We start from the raw sequence: 13,108 nt of genomic DNA, 5'->3' as shown, positions 1-13,108 counted from the left end.
TAGTATCTCTATTTAGATCCACGAAATGCCACTTTGTTGGTTTTCCTTCTTGTTTTCTTTTGTGAGTTGCATATTAATCTGAAGCTATGCCAGTGTGATCGTCGATGGCTGTGACCTTTCACAGCGATTAAGGGGTAAGGCTTGAGGATGAGACAAGTCCTGATGTTATTATGACCATTGGACTAAGAGAGTTAGAGATAATGCATCAAAAAAAGTACCTCCACAAAACTAAGACGGTTGCATTATCTACATCCCCCTTTCTAATCCAAAGAACCTAATCTCTATAGATTGCCATCACACTTAGTTGTCATCTCCTGACGACTATTAGAGCGAATAATTAAGCACTATTTTTCAACCCCCCAAAAAATAATAGTAATAATTTTCAAACTAAAGATCATATAAATATGAGAAGGATTAACTTATTTATGTATTAGAGAGACACTATTATGTTTTAGTTTTTCTAGAGAAAAGAATTGTTAGAATCTTTATCATATTATTTCTTTGGATTAAATAAATTTAGCTTAGTTTAAAGGTTGGGCTAGTGAAGCTTGAGCCCAACTAAAAGAAGAGGCCCAATTTGGAACCCTATCAACTACCTCCGAAGGCCGAAGAGAGGTATGATTTAAGTGTGTCTCTTTCCGTCTCGTCTTTGTTCTAATCGAGCGAGCCGTCGGTGGGATTTGGAGTTAGAAGGAGAAGAGATGAGAAAGTTCGATCCGTGGCCGGTGTTCTTCAAGCGGGAGTTTCATCGCACGTGGCCGTTCCTCGTGGGCTTCGCCATCACCGGAGCCCTGATCACCAAGTTTACTGCTGGACTCACCGGTCAATTCTGTTCTCCTTTTCACTTTGTTATCTTTTTCGGTTTTTTTGTTAGTATTAGGATTTGGATCTTATTCTTCTCGATTGGTTGGCAGAGGAGGACGCCAAGAATTCTCGCTTCGTCCAGGAGCACAACAGGTGATTTGGATCTTTTCCCTCTTTCCGATCAAACCCTAACCCTATTTTGCTTTTTAGATTTGTTGTGGCATTGCATATTATAATTGGTTGATTTGATCTAGATCTAAGTTTTGTAACGAGATTTTGGTTAAATGTTCGATGGAAGGACTTGTATGGAGTAAGTACAAAGAGAGGTTTCTCCGGTCAATTAGGGGTTTGAGGTGGCTTAATGGAATTTAGGCAGAAGAGGGCAGTGATTCATGACCGTGGGAAGGATAAATTGGGATAACACTTGGGCGGCATAACTCTGGGTGTAACATGACAATCTCTTTAAACTTTTGGTGTTGAAAGATGAAATATTTAAACAATGAAATGCAAATCTAGCATATTTTGTGAAGTATGTCATAACGATGACCTCCAGTTCAGTTGCTCATATCAGTGAAATCTTTTAGTTAGTTGAAGTATTAGTAAATCTTTGATCATCTCTATCTAAGAGGAATATTTCTTCTACACATCAAAACATAATTGGTACCTCCTGTGCCAAGTGGACCTCCTTATTTTCCCTTTATTCTTTCATGAACTTATGAAGCTGCCACTTTATCATCACTGATCTAACTTATTAACTGCGCCCCATAGTTTAGGGCATTTTGCAACTTAATTGCATGTAATTTTTTAGTTGGCAATAAAGGCGTCTAATTTGCATTTCATTATAGCAAAATATGAATCGACTATAAAAAATATATGTCCTCAGTTTCAAAAGCTCAATCTTGCAAATTAAATAACTTCTGTAATTAAACTGCAAAAGCCTCCATAATTTATTCATCAAATTCTTCCCTTTTTTATTTTATTGTCAGTGTTGCCTCTCGTGTAATTCCTAGAGCTATACTACTGTTATGGGCCACTTAAGTTGTAAGTTCTAATCGTTATTATACTGAGGTAGCATAGTTTTGAAACTATACTTAAGTCTGCATTATATAGGAGTCCTATGTTAGCAAATTAAAATTGTAGGGTTTGTGATCGATTGGTGTGCATTTTGTCGTGGTTTCCTGTCAAGGAGACATCGTCTGGTAGGCATTTTGAAGTTCTATATTTTCTTTATTTGAGTACACATATTGAACACTATTGCTTTTCAAAATTAATCAACTATAATTAGACTAAGTTTGTCCTTCTTTTTTCCTCTTATTTGTTAGGTGAACTTCTAAGGGCTGCTTCTGTAGCTGCTGCAGCCTTCTTCTTGCAACGCAGTCGGCCATTATCCTGATGTTATTAGGATGAACTTATTTTGGCTCTTTTTGATTTGATGTTTGAATCTTAATACAATACATTGTATTGGAATAAATTGACCTTCCAAAATTGGGATTACTCTATGTGCTTTATAAGCTTGCCATCATCCAAGCTAAGATTCTCATTATATCTTATTCATTTATTAGCCTGCTCCTTTTTTATTATTCCTATCATGCCACATATTTGCCAAAGTTTCTTTGTCATTTGAACTTAAAATGTTAGTGAAAAGGGATTATGTAGTCCAAGCCATATTTATATATGATTCTCTTGAAGTAACAGTGCAAGATATAGTTTGATTTATTTAATGCTTGTTGGTGAACTTGATCGTTTTGAAGGTACACCTGAGCATGTAATATTTGTAATAGTGAAGCAACCTTGGTGTTCTGTTCTGCTGGTACTGTTACGACTTAATATGAATACATGAGTATTTGTTGCTTAGCATCAGTAATAACGTTAATCTGCCGCATTCGGCCCTTGTTTACCTTCTGTGCCTTTTTCCAGTCTGGATCTCCTTTTGGTAAAGTAGAAAAATTAATAATAATCAAAGAGATTAGCATAAATTGCATCACAATTATCTGAGGATGTTTTATTTTTTTTTTGAACGTTACAATCCAGCAGGGACCCCCTCTTTCCTTGGATCACTGACTGCAGTGAGCATCCCATGGAAGACACCATTACTAATTTTCTTTCCCAGCTTCTTATCTCTTGTGTGCTTGCTTAAAACCGGGTACCGTAAGTCCTGTGCGACGAGCTGGACGACAGCAGCTAATCCTACACTCGAGAGTTGGTGACCTCTCTGCTCCAGGAATGCTTTTGCCTCCTCTGGCACTTCGAAACGTTCCCCATCTACCATAGTCCAGTTTTCATAAAGCACTTCGTTTGGTATCAGCTGTACCGGGTACATAGTTACAGGTAATACATTTAGTACGACCGCGAATTAAATCTGTGATGAAGTGTTTTTGAGTGATTTACTCGAAGAAGAACGCGAAAGATGATGATGTATTTACCTGGTGGTAAACCCTCGGATGTCGAACAGCATCTGCTGGATGCATGCCCAGAATAAAATGGTTCAAGAAAACTTCAAGAACTGCAGGAATTATTTTCATTCCTCCACTAGCACCAACAGCTCCTGCAAGCTGATTGTCCTGCATGAATATTTCAAGAATTGATATTACTTGGACACATCGGATCGTGACCAAGTTTTCATCTTTCACTGCAAGACTACGACTCTGCTACAGCCGAAATCACTATAAAAATTTTATGCCATCCACTCCTGGAATATGATGAATAATTGCTATAAAATGTATACTTGTAAAGCTCTCAAGTGCAACAAAAGCCTAATGGTGAACTAGTCTGACGTACATAAATGCATAATTCACAGCGTAAAGCAACAAAATAAGTTTCTACTAGTTAGATGGGGATTAAGTTCTATTGGGGAGTGGAATTTGCTAATGATAAGTTCGGCGCAAAAAGTTGTAGATCTTCTTGTTAGTTATAAAGTGCCAGGAAAAGGGATTGCTACCTTGAGAACAATGAGCGGTGCCATAGAAGACAAAGGCCTTTTCTTTGGCTCGATGAAGTTTGCCGGTGACGGCGGAAGATGATCAGGAGTTGCATCATCTGGTGTAGAGAAATCGTCCATCTCGTTATTCAGAACAATTCCGGTTGACGGAGAGAGAACTTTAGCTCCGAAATATGAGTTAATAGTGGTCGTCATTGACACAGCATTGCGATCAGCATCCACTATGCAAAGGTGACTGGTTCCATGATCTCTTAACTGACTCCATCTGGAAATCATCTACACAGGGTCATGCAGCATATCCGGTAACAATATTTTGTGAAGAAATATAGATGATATCGGCAGGTAAAGATATAGAGTTTGCTCATCAAAGATATGGTGATTAGCCACAAGAATACTAGAAGTGAGAGAAGACAGCAGTAAGAAAACTCACTTTGCCATGTAGTAATCTGGGCTAAAAGTGGTGTTGTCAAAAATCTTTTGCTGAAGTTTCTCAGCAAAAGAAGGAGAAAGCATGTCAGCAACGTGCTCTGTGACATTGACAAAATCAGGGTCGCCGAGATCCATCCTTACTGCAAACATGTGCTTCAGTGCTTCAATAAGTCGATGCAGGCCAAGAAATCCTTTTGCAGCATCCGATGACTTGTAGCTATCAAAAATGTTCAGGACCTAATTAAGGCACCAGAAAATCTCTGGTTAAGAGTTTATAAGGAGATTGATCATACATCTAAGTAACAAGTTTGCATATCAGAAAATTCTCTTTTATTCTAAAATCAACAGGCAGTATAAAGAACAACCCATTAAAGTAAACTAAAAAGCACATCCAGCATGTATGAATGAACTAAACATGTCACAACTCACAACTACTACATGGTACATACTATAACTGAGTGATAGAATGAAAGTTGAAGACTACAAAATAATGCTGTCAGGATCACAAGGCAAAAAGAACTTACAAGTGCAATTCCAACAGTTCCACTGGATGGAGGTGGCATACCGAGTATTGTATATCCCATGCTATTTGCAGCCATTGCCTCCTTGACTTCTATTCTGTATTTTCTGATATCATCCATTGTTGCAATCCCACCAACATTTCTCACATCATTGATGAAACTCTCTCCAACGCTTCCATTGTAGAATGCTTCTGGTCCCTGAGTTGATATAATCTCCAATGTTTCAGCAAGTGCAGGATTGTAGCAAGTGTCATTGGTTTGCAGTAACTTCCCATTTGGCGCAAAAACCCCTCCCAATCCAGGATCAGCTAAAATATCATCACCTTTTGATTCAATGGCTTCCGCTGCATAAGACACAACAACAAATCCTTCTCTTGCAAGTCTTATGGCTGGTTCGAAGAGATCTTTCCATGGGAGCCTCCCATACTTCACCCAAGCTGCATGAAGGCCTGCTAGCTCCCCAGGGATTCCCATAGAGAGTGCACCCTTGGCCTTAGATGATGGTCTGTTTTCATACATGTTCTGTTTCAGTGTAAGTGGAAAACAAAATCAGAAATATATTGAATAAGCATTTATATTCATTTCAATACAACAATAGCATCAGACCTTTAGTCTCAACTATTTAGGAGTGGCAGTATAAATTATTGAGATAATTATTTTCACATAAATCTCCTTTTTTTTATATTTTGTGACACATTAACCCATCTTCCATTAGTTATCCATTAGATTATTTTAAAATATTATTTGACTATTACATAATTAATTTTATGCGATCATTTTATCCTAATTTTAAAAGAAAAGAAAGAGAAAAAAGTTTAAGGTAATGTAATAACTGGCCATTTTTTGGTAGCATCGTCCGGGAAGAAAAATATTTTTTTATATAGATAGTTATGGGGATTATATATCTAAAAAAAATGTAAGAGATATGTGAAAATGAGTTATAGTTTAGAAGTAATTAACACTAAATCATTCTTCTCCGTTCATCTATATTTAATGCAACTATTTGTATTAAACCAAACATTAGCTTATCTGTTCTAAATAATACTCTTCTATAGAATTTTAATAAAAAAGACACTTGGTTAGTTTATCCCATTTATCACTCCTTCTAAGCCAAATAATTTTAATATATGCAAAATCTTGATAACTTCTGCCAAATTGAGATATCATGGTGAGATTAGCTAAAAATATATGAATACCCAAATCTTGTTTTCGTCTCTCTTTTCATGATGTTTTTTAGAGTACTCTTTTAATAGGGATAATTTATTTCTCTGTTAATGATATTTAACCTGGAATTAAAAAATTATCCCTATTATTCTTTACATCATATTTAATCGCATCTTTTCTATATATATATTTTTCCAATTGGTGGCAGAAAGAACCACTTGTAACAAATGAGCAAGTGGTTAAAGAAACCAGAATAAACTATTAAATCATTAATCCATCCTATTGCATCCGCTAGTTATGCTATGGATACAGTCGCCATTAAAATAACGTCCAAGGGCAACTTCGGCAAAACAAAGGAAATAGCATCGACGAATGAATGAGGGAAGAGAGAGATTACTTGGAAGGCTGCGGCGGGCGCCGTCTCTCTGGAATCGAAGGCGAGTGCCTCGCCGGAATCCGCAGACCGGACGATCATGAATGCACCGCCTCCTATCCCGCTCGACATTGGATGTACGACGCCGAGGCAGAGCGCCGCCGCCACCGCCGCGTCCACCGCATGCCCTCCTCTCCTCAGTGCCGCAGCGCCTACCTCCGAGCACCTCCCGTCGTCCGCCGCCACCACCCCTATCTCCGACTCCACTGACGCCGGATCTCCCGCGATCTCCGCGCTGCTGCGGTTGTCGCCGATCCGGAGAAAGACGACGAGGAGAATCCCCACAGCTGCGGAGGGATCGCGTCAGATGGAAGAGATCGCGAGAGGAGAAAGAGGGGGAGGACATATTACCGAGGAGAGCGGCGTAGAAGGTCCAGATTCGCCGGCGAGCGGAGGAATCCCGAGGCAGCGCACGATATCCGAGGAGGGAGGATTCGAGGTCGTCGTGCGCCGCCATCGGAGATGGCGTAGCGCGAAATTTTACTTATTAATTTTTTTGGCCACAGGATTTGGAAGTGAGCGTAGTGGGGAACTTTAAACAGGGATTGGAGGAGAACTCGTGAATAATTTTAACGGAGAAAAAAAAAAAAGGCTCTTGGAAAATATGGGGATAAAAAGTGAGCCAGTCTTTTTTTTTTGAAAAAAAGTGAACCAGTCCACTTCAATCTAATCACCAGGTTAGGAGAAGAGAGGCTGCGAGCTTGGTCAACATCCTCAACCTCAGTTGTGGGGAGAATCGGAGATAATTCAGGTATCTCCTATTTTTGTGTCTTTTTTAGATAATATATTTTGCATTTGTTACAAAAAAGAAGAAAAAGAAAGGTGAGATAGATGGATGAGATAAAATATTATTTTGCATTGCGATGCATTCCATCTGATAACTCATCAAAAGGAAAGACTCTAGGCTAGTTTGGTTCACTGGGCTCTTTCGTTTCACTTGGTCTACACTTCAACTGATACAGATCTTTGTGGAATGGAATACATCCCCATTAAAAACTCCAACGATTTTAAAAGAAAAAAGGAAATCCCATATGACTTATGACTATTTGGGTAGCACCGCAAAATCCACAAGCTTACACAGAATTCCAAACGTACTACTGTAATCAACTCAAAATGCCATTCATGGCGAAAAATGAAAACGAAGCACCCCCCCAACACAAAAAAGGAAAAGAAAAAAAAAAAATAAAGTAAACGATTTTAAGCTACTAATAACAAGGTTTGTAACCCTAGTACAACTTTTACATAATCAATGAAGTCCTTATACTGTATCACTTTATTGCTGTAGAGCACTATGCAACAACTTATTGTGAGGAAGTCCAATGGGCATACCGCGGCGTAGATGAAGGACCAAATGCAACCGAACAAGATTCAGAGCATAGATAAAACTGGGTTCATTTGTCTTGCTTCTTGGGAACTCCCAAACGCTGCCGGAAATCATCTTCCATCAGTGGTAAGCCGTCACGAAGCTTAATCTTTGGCTCCCAACCAAGAATCTCCTTGGCCTTTGTAATGTTTGGCTTTCTTTGTCGTGGATCATCAGGTGTATTGTCTACCATCTTCAGAGGTACGTTTGGATCAATCAACTGAAAATAACAGCAGTGAAGTTTAATCAGATTTTGTTATTCTTATAGTAGTTTCATAATTTCCACTATTGGGCTCTTTAGTTTGCTTATTGGCACAATCTACACGAAGTATCAACTTCAAGAATGTAAACATATTTGAAAATCCATCAGTTGTAGCAGTGAGATACTGTTTGACTGTTAATAGGTCATAATCATAACATACAAAGTCTATGGTCAGTCACAGTATGCATGGCAAATCCTTTTCTAATTGACTAATTGCAAATGCAGGAGGAAAGAAATAGTGTATTAACCTCCTTGACTGTTTCAGCAAGCTCCATCATAGTGAATTCACCTACAGGGTCAGAGAACAGGTTATTATTAGAGATGAATTATTACAAAAGAATAGTGGTTAAAATCTCAATGAGCAAATAAAGGTCCCTCATATTCAATAATGCTACAATTACCTGGATTTCCTAAGTTAATGGGCCCAGTGTTGTCCCCTCCCATCAGTCGAATAAGACCATCAACCTATAGACTGAAAAGGTTAAGTGATATGGACTCCAAAAACAGGGCCAAACTTGAGATTTGTAGTAGTGAGATATGCAGAAAAGGAAAAAGATACCATGTCAGAAACATAGCAGAAACTTCGTGTTTGTGTTCCTGGTGCTTGAACAGTCAAGGGTTCACCGCTATACAATGACAGTGCAGTGCAAAACATAAGGATGATGAACATAAAGAGATTGCATGAGAAAGTTCCAGCAAATGAGATTATGCTATGTCTAACAAGAAGAATGCAGAAGTTATCTGACAGAAGAGATGTACACAACAAGGTCAGACAGAAAAGACATTGAGAATTACCGAAGTGCTTGAGCTATGAAGTTACTCACAACACGACCATCATCAATGTTCATACGTGGTCCATAGGTGTTGAAAATTCTTGCAATTCGGATTTCTGTCACAGAAGAAGATTGTTATTGACTAGAAACTTCCTATTTATTCCTAAAAGAAACAAGTGACATGTGCTATAGATGCAAACTCATAAGTTCCAATTGACAGAAGTACAGAACAAATTTTACCAATGCCATGCTGCCTATGATAATCAAACATCAAAGTCTCAGCCACTCGTTTCCCCTCATCATAGCAGCTCCTGACTCCTAAGAACAGGGAAGAGTCTCTAGAATTAGAGCTACTGAAAGGATAACGCCAAACTCAAGAATACATAAGTAAAATATATATTAATTTATTGTGTCAGTGTATGTAAGAGAATTTCTTGAGCAGTCTTTAGTATCATATATAAAAGTAAGAAATAAAATGCCATGTTATGTATGTTAAAGTTTGCAAGATGCCTATAGTCTGATGAGGAAGAGAATGTGCATAGGCTTATTCGCTTTAAACAGATTAGCTTATATTATAGAGGAATGACTGAATGATATCAACTGATTCTCAATTCTATAAACTGACAAGGGCAGAAATTTCCCAAAACATAGAAATATATTAGGCTATAATTTTCCACCGTCCTCAACAGCGAAAAAAGATATTAATGAGTTACTCAGATGAATGTGACATACCAATGGGGTTGACATTGCCCCAGTACTCTTCCGTCTGAGGATGTTCAAGGGGATCACCGTAGACCTCTGAGGTTGATGTCAACAAGATCCTATAAGAAAATGTAGAATCAGTGTCCAAAGTAGCATTTTTGACATATTGAAGAAATAAATAAAATTAATAACTTACCTAGCTCCAACCCTCTTCGCAAGCCCCAGCATGTTTAATGTGCCAATCACATTTGTCTTTATAGTCTATAAAATCAATTTGCACATGATCAATTCCAGCTTCATCACTAACCACTAATAGAAAGCAAGTTATCATAGGTTTTAGAGTGAATATATAATAAATGAGCCGCTGAACAGTCACAAGTGTCGACTTATTTTCACAAAGGATCTTTTGGCATTGGACAAATATATCCTTTTCGCGAGAAAACAACAAAAATTTAGATATTTAGAAGATAAATGATTTTATCAATATCTTTTCCAGATTAGACTCTAGGAAAGAACTTGAAATATCAATAGTTAAAGAATGAAAGAGTGTTGTCACAGATCAGTATATTAAAGCAGAGATCCTGAGCAACATTTGTAATAAAGGTGGAAAATGTTTGATACTTTGGTTCAATCTTCTGTTCAGTTATGATCCACAACAAAATTCAATTAGGAAGATAGACACTAGGACTAGGTAAATAAAGGGCAGAGTCAGCTTAGACAAATAAATAATGAGCTAGGTTACCAATATTCCTGTTCTCTGCTACCAAAGCCACAATTTTGTAGCTTTATCATGTCATGAATAAATAGTATTAAGTAAAATTTGCAAATGAAATAGCTCAAGTGAACAACAATGGTATAGTAAATTTGGTGAAAAAATGAAAGATTTCCATTATAACGAGTCATTAATTTTCCATCTGAGATAGAGAACATAAGGATATCAAGTAATTAGGAATCACACACTACTCACAAAGACGTCTTGGTTATGCTATCTAAAATGAGCATACCTTTACAGGGTTGTATTTATAGAATATTGGAGAAGCAGGACAAGCAAGATGATATATTTGATCAACCTCTACCAGCAATGGTTCCGTAACATCTGAAAGCAAAATAGAGAAAAAATATTAGCACTTACATATAGACAAGAAATTCATTGGACATTGACTAATATTAAAGGGCACTTTTAACAATTTCCCCAAAAAGTATCCCAACGAGAAGATTGAATCTTTCTTATTCAAGTGGTTTGCTCCTATTGTTCAGCTAAGGGTAGTAAACGGCTTGGTTATTGATATCTTCCAAATGGCTGGGAACAAATATGAAATAACTTGAATCCTACAATCTCATTCAACTAATCATTTAATCAGTCCCCTTTTATGTTTACCAACACCAAAATTATATTTCACATAATAACTGCTTCAACTTATTAAACATATTTTCAATGTGTTATCTGTCCTCTGCAGTCCTCTACTAATTCACACCAGCTTTGGCAGGCCATTTAACCCATACATTATATATTTTTTCTTTTCAAATAACATAAGTTTGCAAGTGTCACAGTTTTAGCTAGCTTCTTCTATTTGTAAACTACTTGGTTCAGATAGTGCACCGGGTAGAGTAGCCTCTTGAGGGGTATCAAAGTTGAAGTATGTTAAGTAATATCACTGCAAACATCAGTAAATGTTTGAGCAAAGAAAGTTACCATGACGAATGAGCTCAAATCTTGGATGACCAATCCATTTCTTAAGGTTGTCCTTTGAGCCAGTGAAAAAATTGTCCGCAACAATGACCTGGACAATTAAACATGAAAAGATTAGGCAACACAAAAATACTGCAGTACAAAGGACTTCTCAGGAAAAAAAAGAAGACTAAGGCTATGTTTGGATGGAAAGAACAGGAGAAAAAAGAAGAGAAAAGGAGAAAAGAGATTCAGATAATGAATTTAATATTTATCTTCTTTTATCTCTCTCTCTCCACTTCTGGAGAGAGAAAAAGAAGTGGCCATTAGAAGCAAAAAAAATTCTCTCCTTTTATTTTCAAATCTCTCCTAAAATTTCTATCCAAACAAAGAATTTTTTTTTTCTTCTCCTCTTATTTCTTCTTATTTTCTCTCCTATTCTCACCATCCAAACATGGTGTAAAAGATGTACCATACTATAGCACCTCAAGTGATATATATACCTTTCTTTCTTTTTTTCTCTTTTTCTTTTTGGACAAAAGTGCCTAAGGGCAATTACATAAGATAGATCTCGGCTGTAATTAGCAAACTTACAGAGGACAATTAACCTTTTATTTTTTTGGCGACAGTTGATGCTAATGAAGTAAGTACATTAATTATATAATCAATGCTATACAGCCATGCGCATTACAGTTGACACCCGCATGAAACAAAAGGTCTATCTAATCATTACCTCGTTTTTTTCATTTTCCATCAACTTGTCTACCAAATGGGACCCGATGAATCCAGCTCCCCCGGTAACCAATATCCGTAAATTAGCCTGTAACATGTAAAAACATGTAAACTAAGTGTGCTGATTCAAAGATAAGATATCAGGGATCAAAGATCTGTTCAGCTCATATAAAGATCTAAAAAATTCCGAGATAAATAGATGCACAAAGCCAATTAACCGAAACATGAAAGAAGAACCTATACACAGAAGAAACTAGAGGGCTCTCATTGGGAGTAGATCAAGTAAACTTAACTTACTTGAAAGAATTTAGAAAACCGAAGAGGAGATGGCGTCGGTGGCGGCCTCGTGATCTTGTTCTGCTCACCATTTGCAGATTCCTTCGCCATTGATGCGGTCTCTGCTCGAACAAGGCAACAACACCCAGATCTCTTTAGATCTAATTCCATTCAAGAAATATATTTCACATCCAAAAAGATCGTAGCAAACACCATACTAAAACATATGCAACAATAAAAAAATATAAATTTAAAAACCTCTTTCTTCTACTCCAAAAACAATAGAACACGTTACTCTACCGACAGAATTGCCCTCTAGATCCAAGACTTTATATAGATCCAACCAACCGAAATTAACAAACACCAGACGTTAGGTAAAATAAAATTCCTAGAAATTCAATTCAGGTCGGTAGAATATACTACACTTCGGATTCACGCTAAGGTGCACTCGAGAACGATGCCTCAACGATCTCTGATCTCGACGCCAGATCCGAAACTACCGGACTTAACGAAGAAAAGGAGAGTTACCTTACTGGAGGAGGAGAAATCTAGGGTTTACGAGTGCGATTCGAGCGATTAAAATAGGAAGAGGAAGGAGTAGAAGAAGGGATTGGGGATTATTTTTCAAAGGAAAACAAGGAAGCGGTTTAATTCGCGAGTATTTATCATTTCATTTACACTTGCCAGTGTACCGTAGCTGAGCTGGCGCCAGGTAAGAACATTGTCTCACCGACACATACCAAGATTCGTGCTTTCGATCGTAAACCGTTGGATGAGAGCTATATCAAATATTTGTGTTACCGTTACCCACATTGTAACAATTATTTGTTATTTAACAAATTCTTAGTATATTTATTTTTAGGCAAATTACAGCTTATAAAGAACTAATAATACAAATGACTAAACTACTTAAATTATTTTGCGAGAATATATAAATTGAAATCAAAACAAATTATATAATTTACCCTTAATTTTTATTTTCTTTTGTTTACACATTACTTGAGCTAAAAGTGGTTGCCTATTAATGGAATTTTTTATTTTT

The 13,108-nt window shown here is 37.2% G+C and overlaps 3 protein-coding genes across 8 annotated transcripts; 1 reads left to right on the top strand and 2 right to left on the bottom strand.

The window, feature by feature from the left end:
* Window positions 1–612: 612 nt before the first annotated feature.
* Window positions 613–2,347, top strand: LOC140776178 (ATP synthase small subunit 6-A, mitochondrial-like). Of its 2 annotated transcripts, XR_012106845.1 has the most exons (3): window positions 727–822; window positions 915–957; window positions 2,127–2,347. XR_012106845.1 is itself a non-coding variant. In XM_073119797.1 (2 exons), the coding sequence occupies exons 1-2, from the start codon at window positions 702–704 to the stop codon at window positions 959–961; spliced, it is 168 nt and encodes a 55-aa protein (XP_072975898.1). In that variant the 5' UTR covers window positions 613–701. The 2 variants fall into 2 exon arrangements, 1 of the variants encoding a protein (XP_072975898.1); XM_073119797.1 differs by lacking the exon at window positions 2,127–2,347 and having other exon boundaries at window positions 613–822; window positions 915–961.
* Window positions 2,348–2,732: 385 nt separating this feature from the next.
* LOC140776175 (glutathione hydrolase 3-like) lies at window positions 2,733–6,852 on the bottom strand. Of its 3 annotated transcripts, XM_073119788.1 has the most exons (7): window positions 6,641–6,850; window positions 6,254–6,576; window positions 4,696–5,214; window positions 4,173–4,408; window positions 3,743–4,007; window positions 3,228–3,365; window positions 2,733–3,109 (listed from the first exon to the last, which is right to left on the bottom strand). In XM_073119788.1, the coding sequence occupies exons 1-7, from the start codon at window positions 6,744–6,746 to the stop codon at window positions 2,825–2,827; spliced, it is 1,872 nt and encodes a 623-aa protein (XP_072975889.1). In that variant the 5' UTR covers window positions 6,747–6,850; the 3' UTR covers window positions 2,733–2,824. The 3 variants fall into 3 exon arrangements, with proteins under 3 accessions (XP_072975889.1, XP_072975892.1, XP_072975891.1); XM_073119791.1 differs by lacking the exon at window positions 6,641–6,850 and having other exon boundaries at window positions 4,696–5,197; window positions 6,254–6,394; XM_073119790.1 differs by lacking the exon at window positions 2,733–3,109 and having other exon boundaries at window positions 3,355–3,493; window positions 6,641–6,852.
* A 442-nt stretch (window positions 6,853–7,294) lies between these two features.
* Window positions 7,295–12,739, bottom strand: LOC140776177 (UDP-glucuronic acid decarboxylase 6-like). Of its 3 annotated transcripts, none has more exons than XM_073119793.1 (13): window positions 12,595–12,739; window positions 12,088–12,188; window positions 11,792–11,878; window positions 11,083–11,170; window positions 10,394–10,485; window positions 9,586–9,650; window positions 9,420–9,508; window positions 8,928–9,005; window positions 8,710–8,803; window positions 8,474–8,540; window positions 8,316–8,379; window positions 8,163–8,203; window positions 7,295–7,872 (listed from the first exon to the last, which is right to left on the bottom strand). In XM_073119793.1, the coding sequence occupies exons 2-13, from the start codon at window positions 12,175–12,177 to the stop codon at window positions 7,681–7,683; spliced, it is 1,047 nt and encodes a 348-aa protein (XP_072975894.1). In that variant the 5' UTR covers window positions 12,178–12,188; window positions 12,595–12,739; the 3' UTR covers window positions 7,295–7,680. The 3 variants fall into 3 exon arrangements, with proteins under 3 accessions (XP_072975894.1, XP_072975896.1, XP_072975897.1); XM_073119795.1 differs by having other exon boundaries at window positions 12,490–12,640; XM_073119796.1 differs by lacking the exon at window positions 12,595–12,739 and adding an exon at window positions 12,325–12,468.
* Between the last annotated feature and the right edge of the window lie 369 nt (window positions 12,740–13,108).

The sequence above is a fragment of the Typha angustifolia genome, chromosome 14 (assembly GCF_048772165.1).
Source record: "Typha angustifolia cultivar Huaian chromosome 14, ASM4877216v1, whole genome shotgun sequence".
NCBI lineage: Eukaryota > Viridiplantae > Streptophyta > Magnoliopsida > Poales > Typhaceae > Typha > Typha angustifolia.
Note: the sequence above shows the minus strand (reverse complement) of the source record. Positions and strands in the feature narration are given on the sequence as shown.

Bases quoted from the DNA above. Each gene is read 5' to 3' on its own strand.
- LOC140776178 (XM_073119797.1), top strand. From the start codon at position 702: ATGAGAAAGTTCGATCCGTGGCCGGTGTTCTTCAAGCGGGAGTTTCAT. The intron at 823-914 runs GTCAATTCTGTT...ATTGGTTGGCAG, and splicing joins GTTTACTGCTGGACTCACCG to AGGAGGACGCCAAGAATTCT.
- LOC140776175 (XM_073119788.1), bottom strand. From the start codon at position 6,746: ATGGCGGCGCACGACGACCTCGAATCCTCCCTCCTCGGATATCGTGCG. The intron at 5,215-6,253 runs GTAATCTCTCTC...ACACTGAAACAG, and splicing joins CGCCCGCCGCAGCCTTCCAA to AACATGTATGAAAACAGACC. The intron at 4,008-4,172 runs GTGAGTTTTCTT...GATGATTTCCAG, and splicing joins CCAGATTACTACATGGCAAA to ATGGAGTCAGTTAAGAGATC.
- LOC140776177 (XM_073119793.1), bottom strand. From the start codon at position 12,177: ATGGCGAAGGAATCTGCAAATGGTGAGCAGAACAAGATCACGAGGCCG. The intron at 10,486-11,082 runs GTAACTTTCTTT...TTTTGCTTTCAG, and splicing joins ATTTGAGCTCATTCGTCATG to ATGTTACGGAACCATTGCTG. The intron at 8,204-8,315 runs GTAATTGTAGCA...CTGACCCTGTAG, and splicing joins CATTAACTTAGGAAATCCAG to GTGAATTCACTATGATGGAG.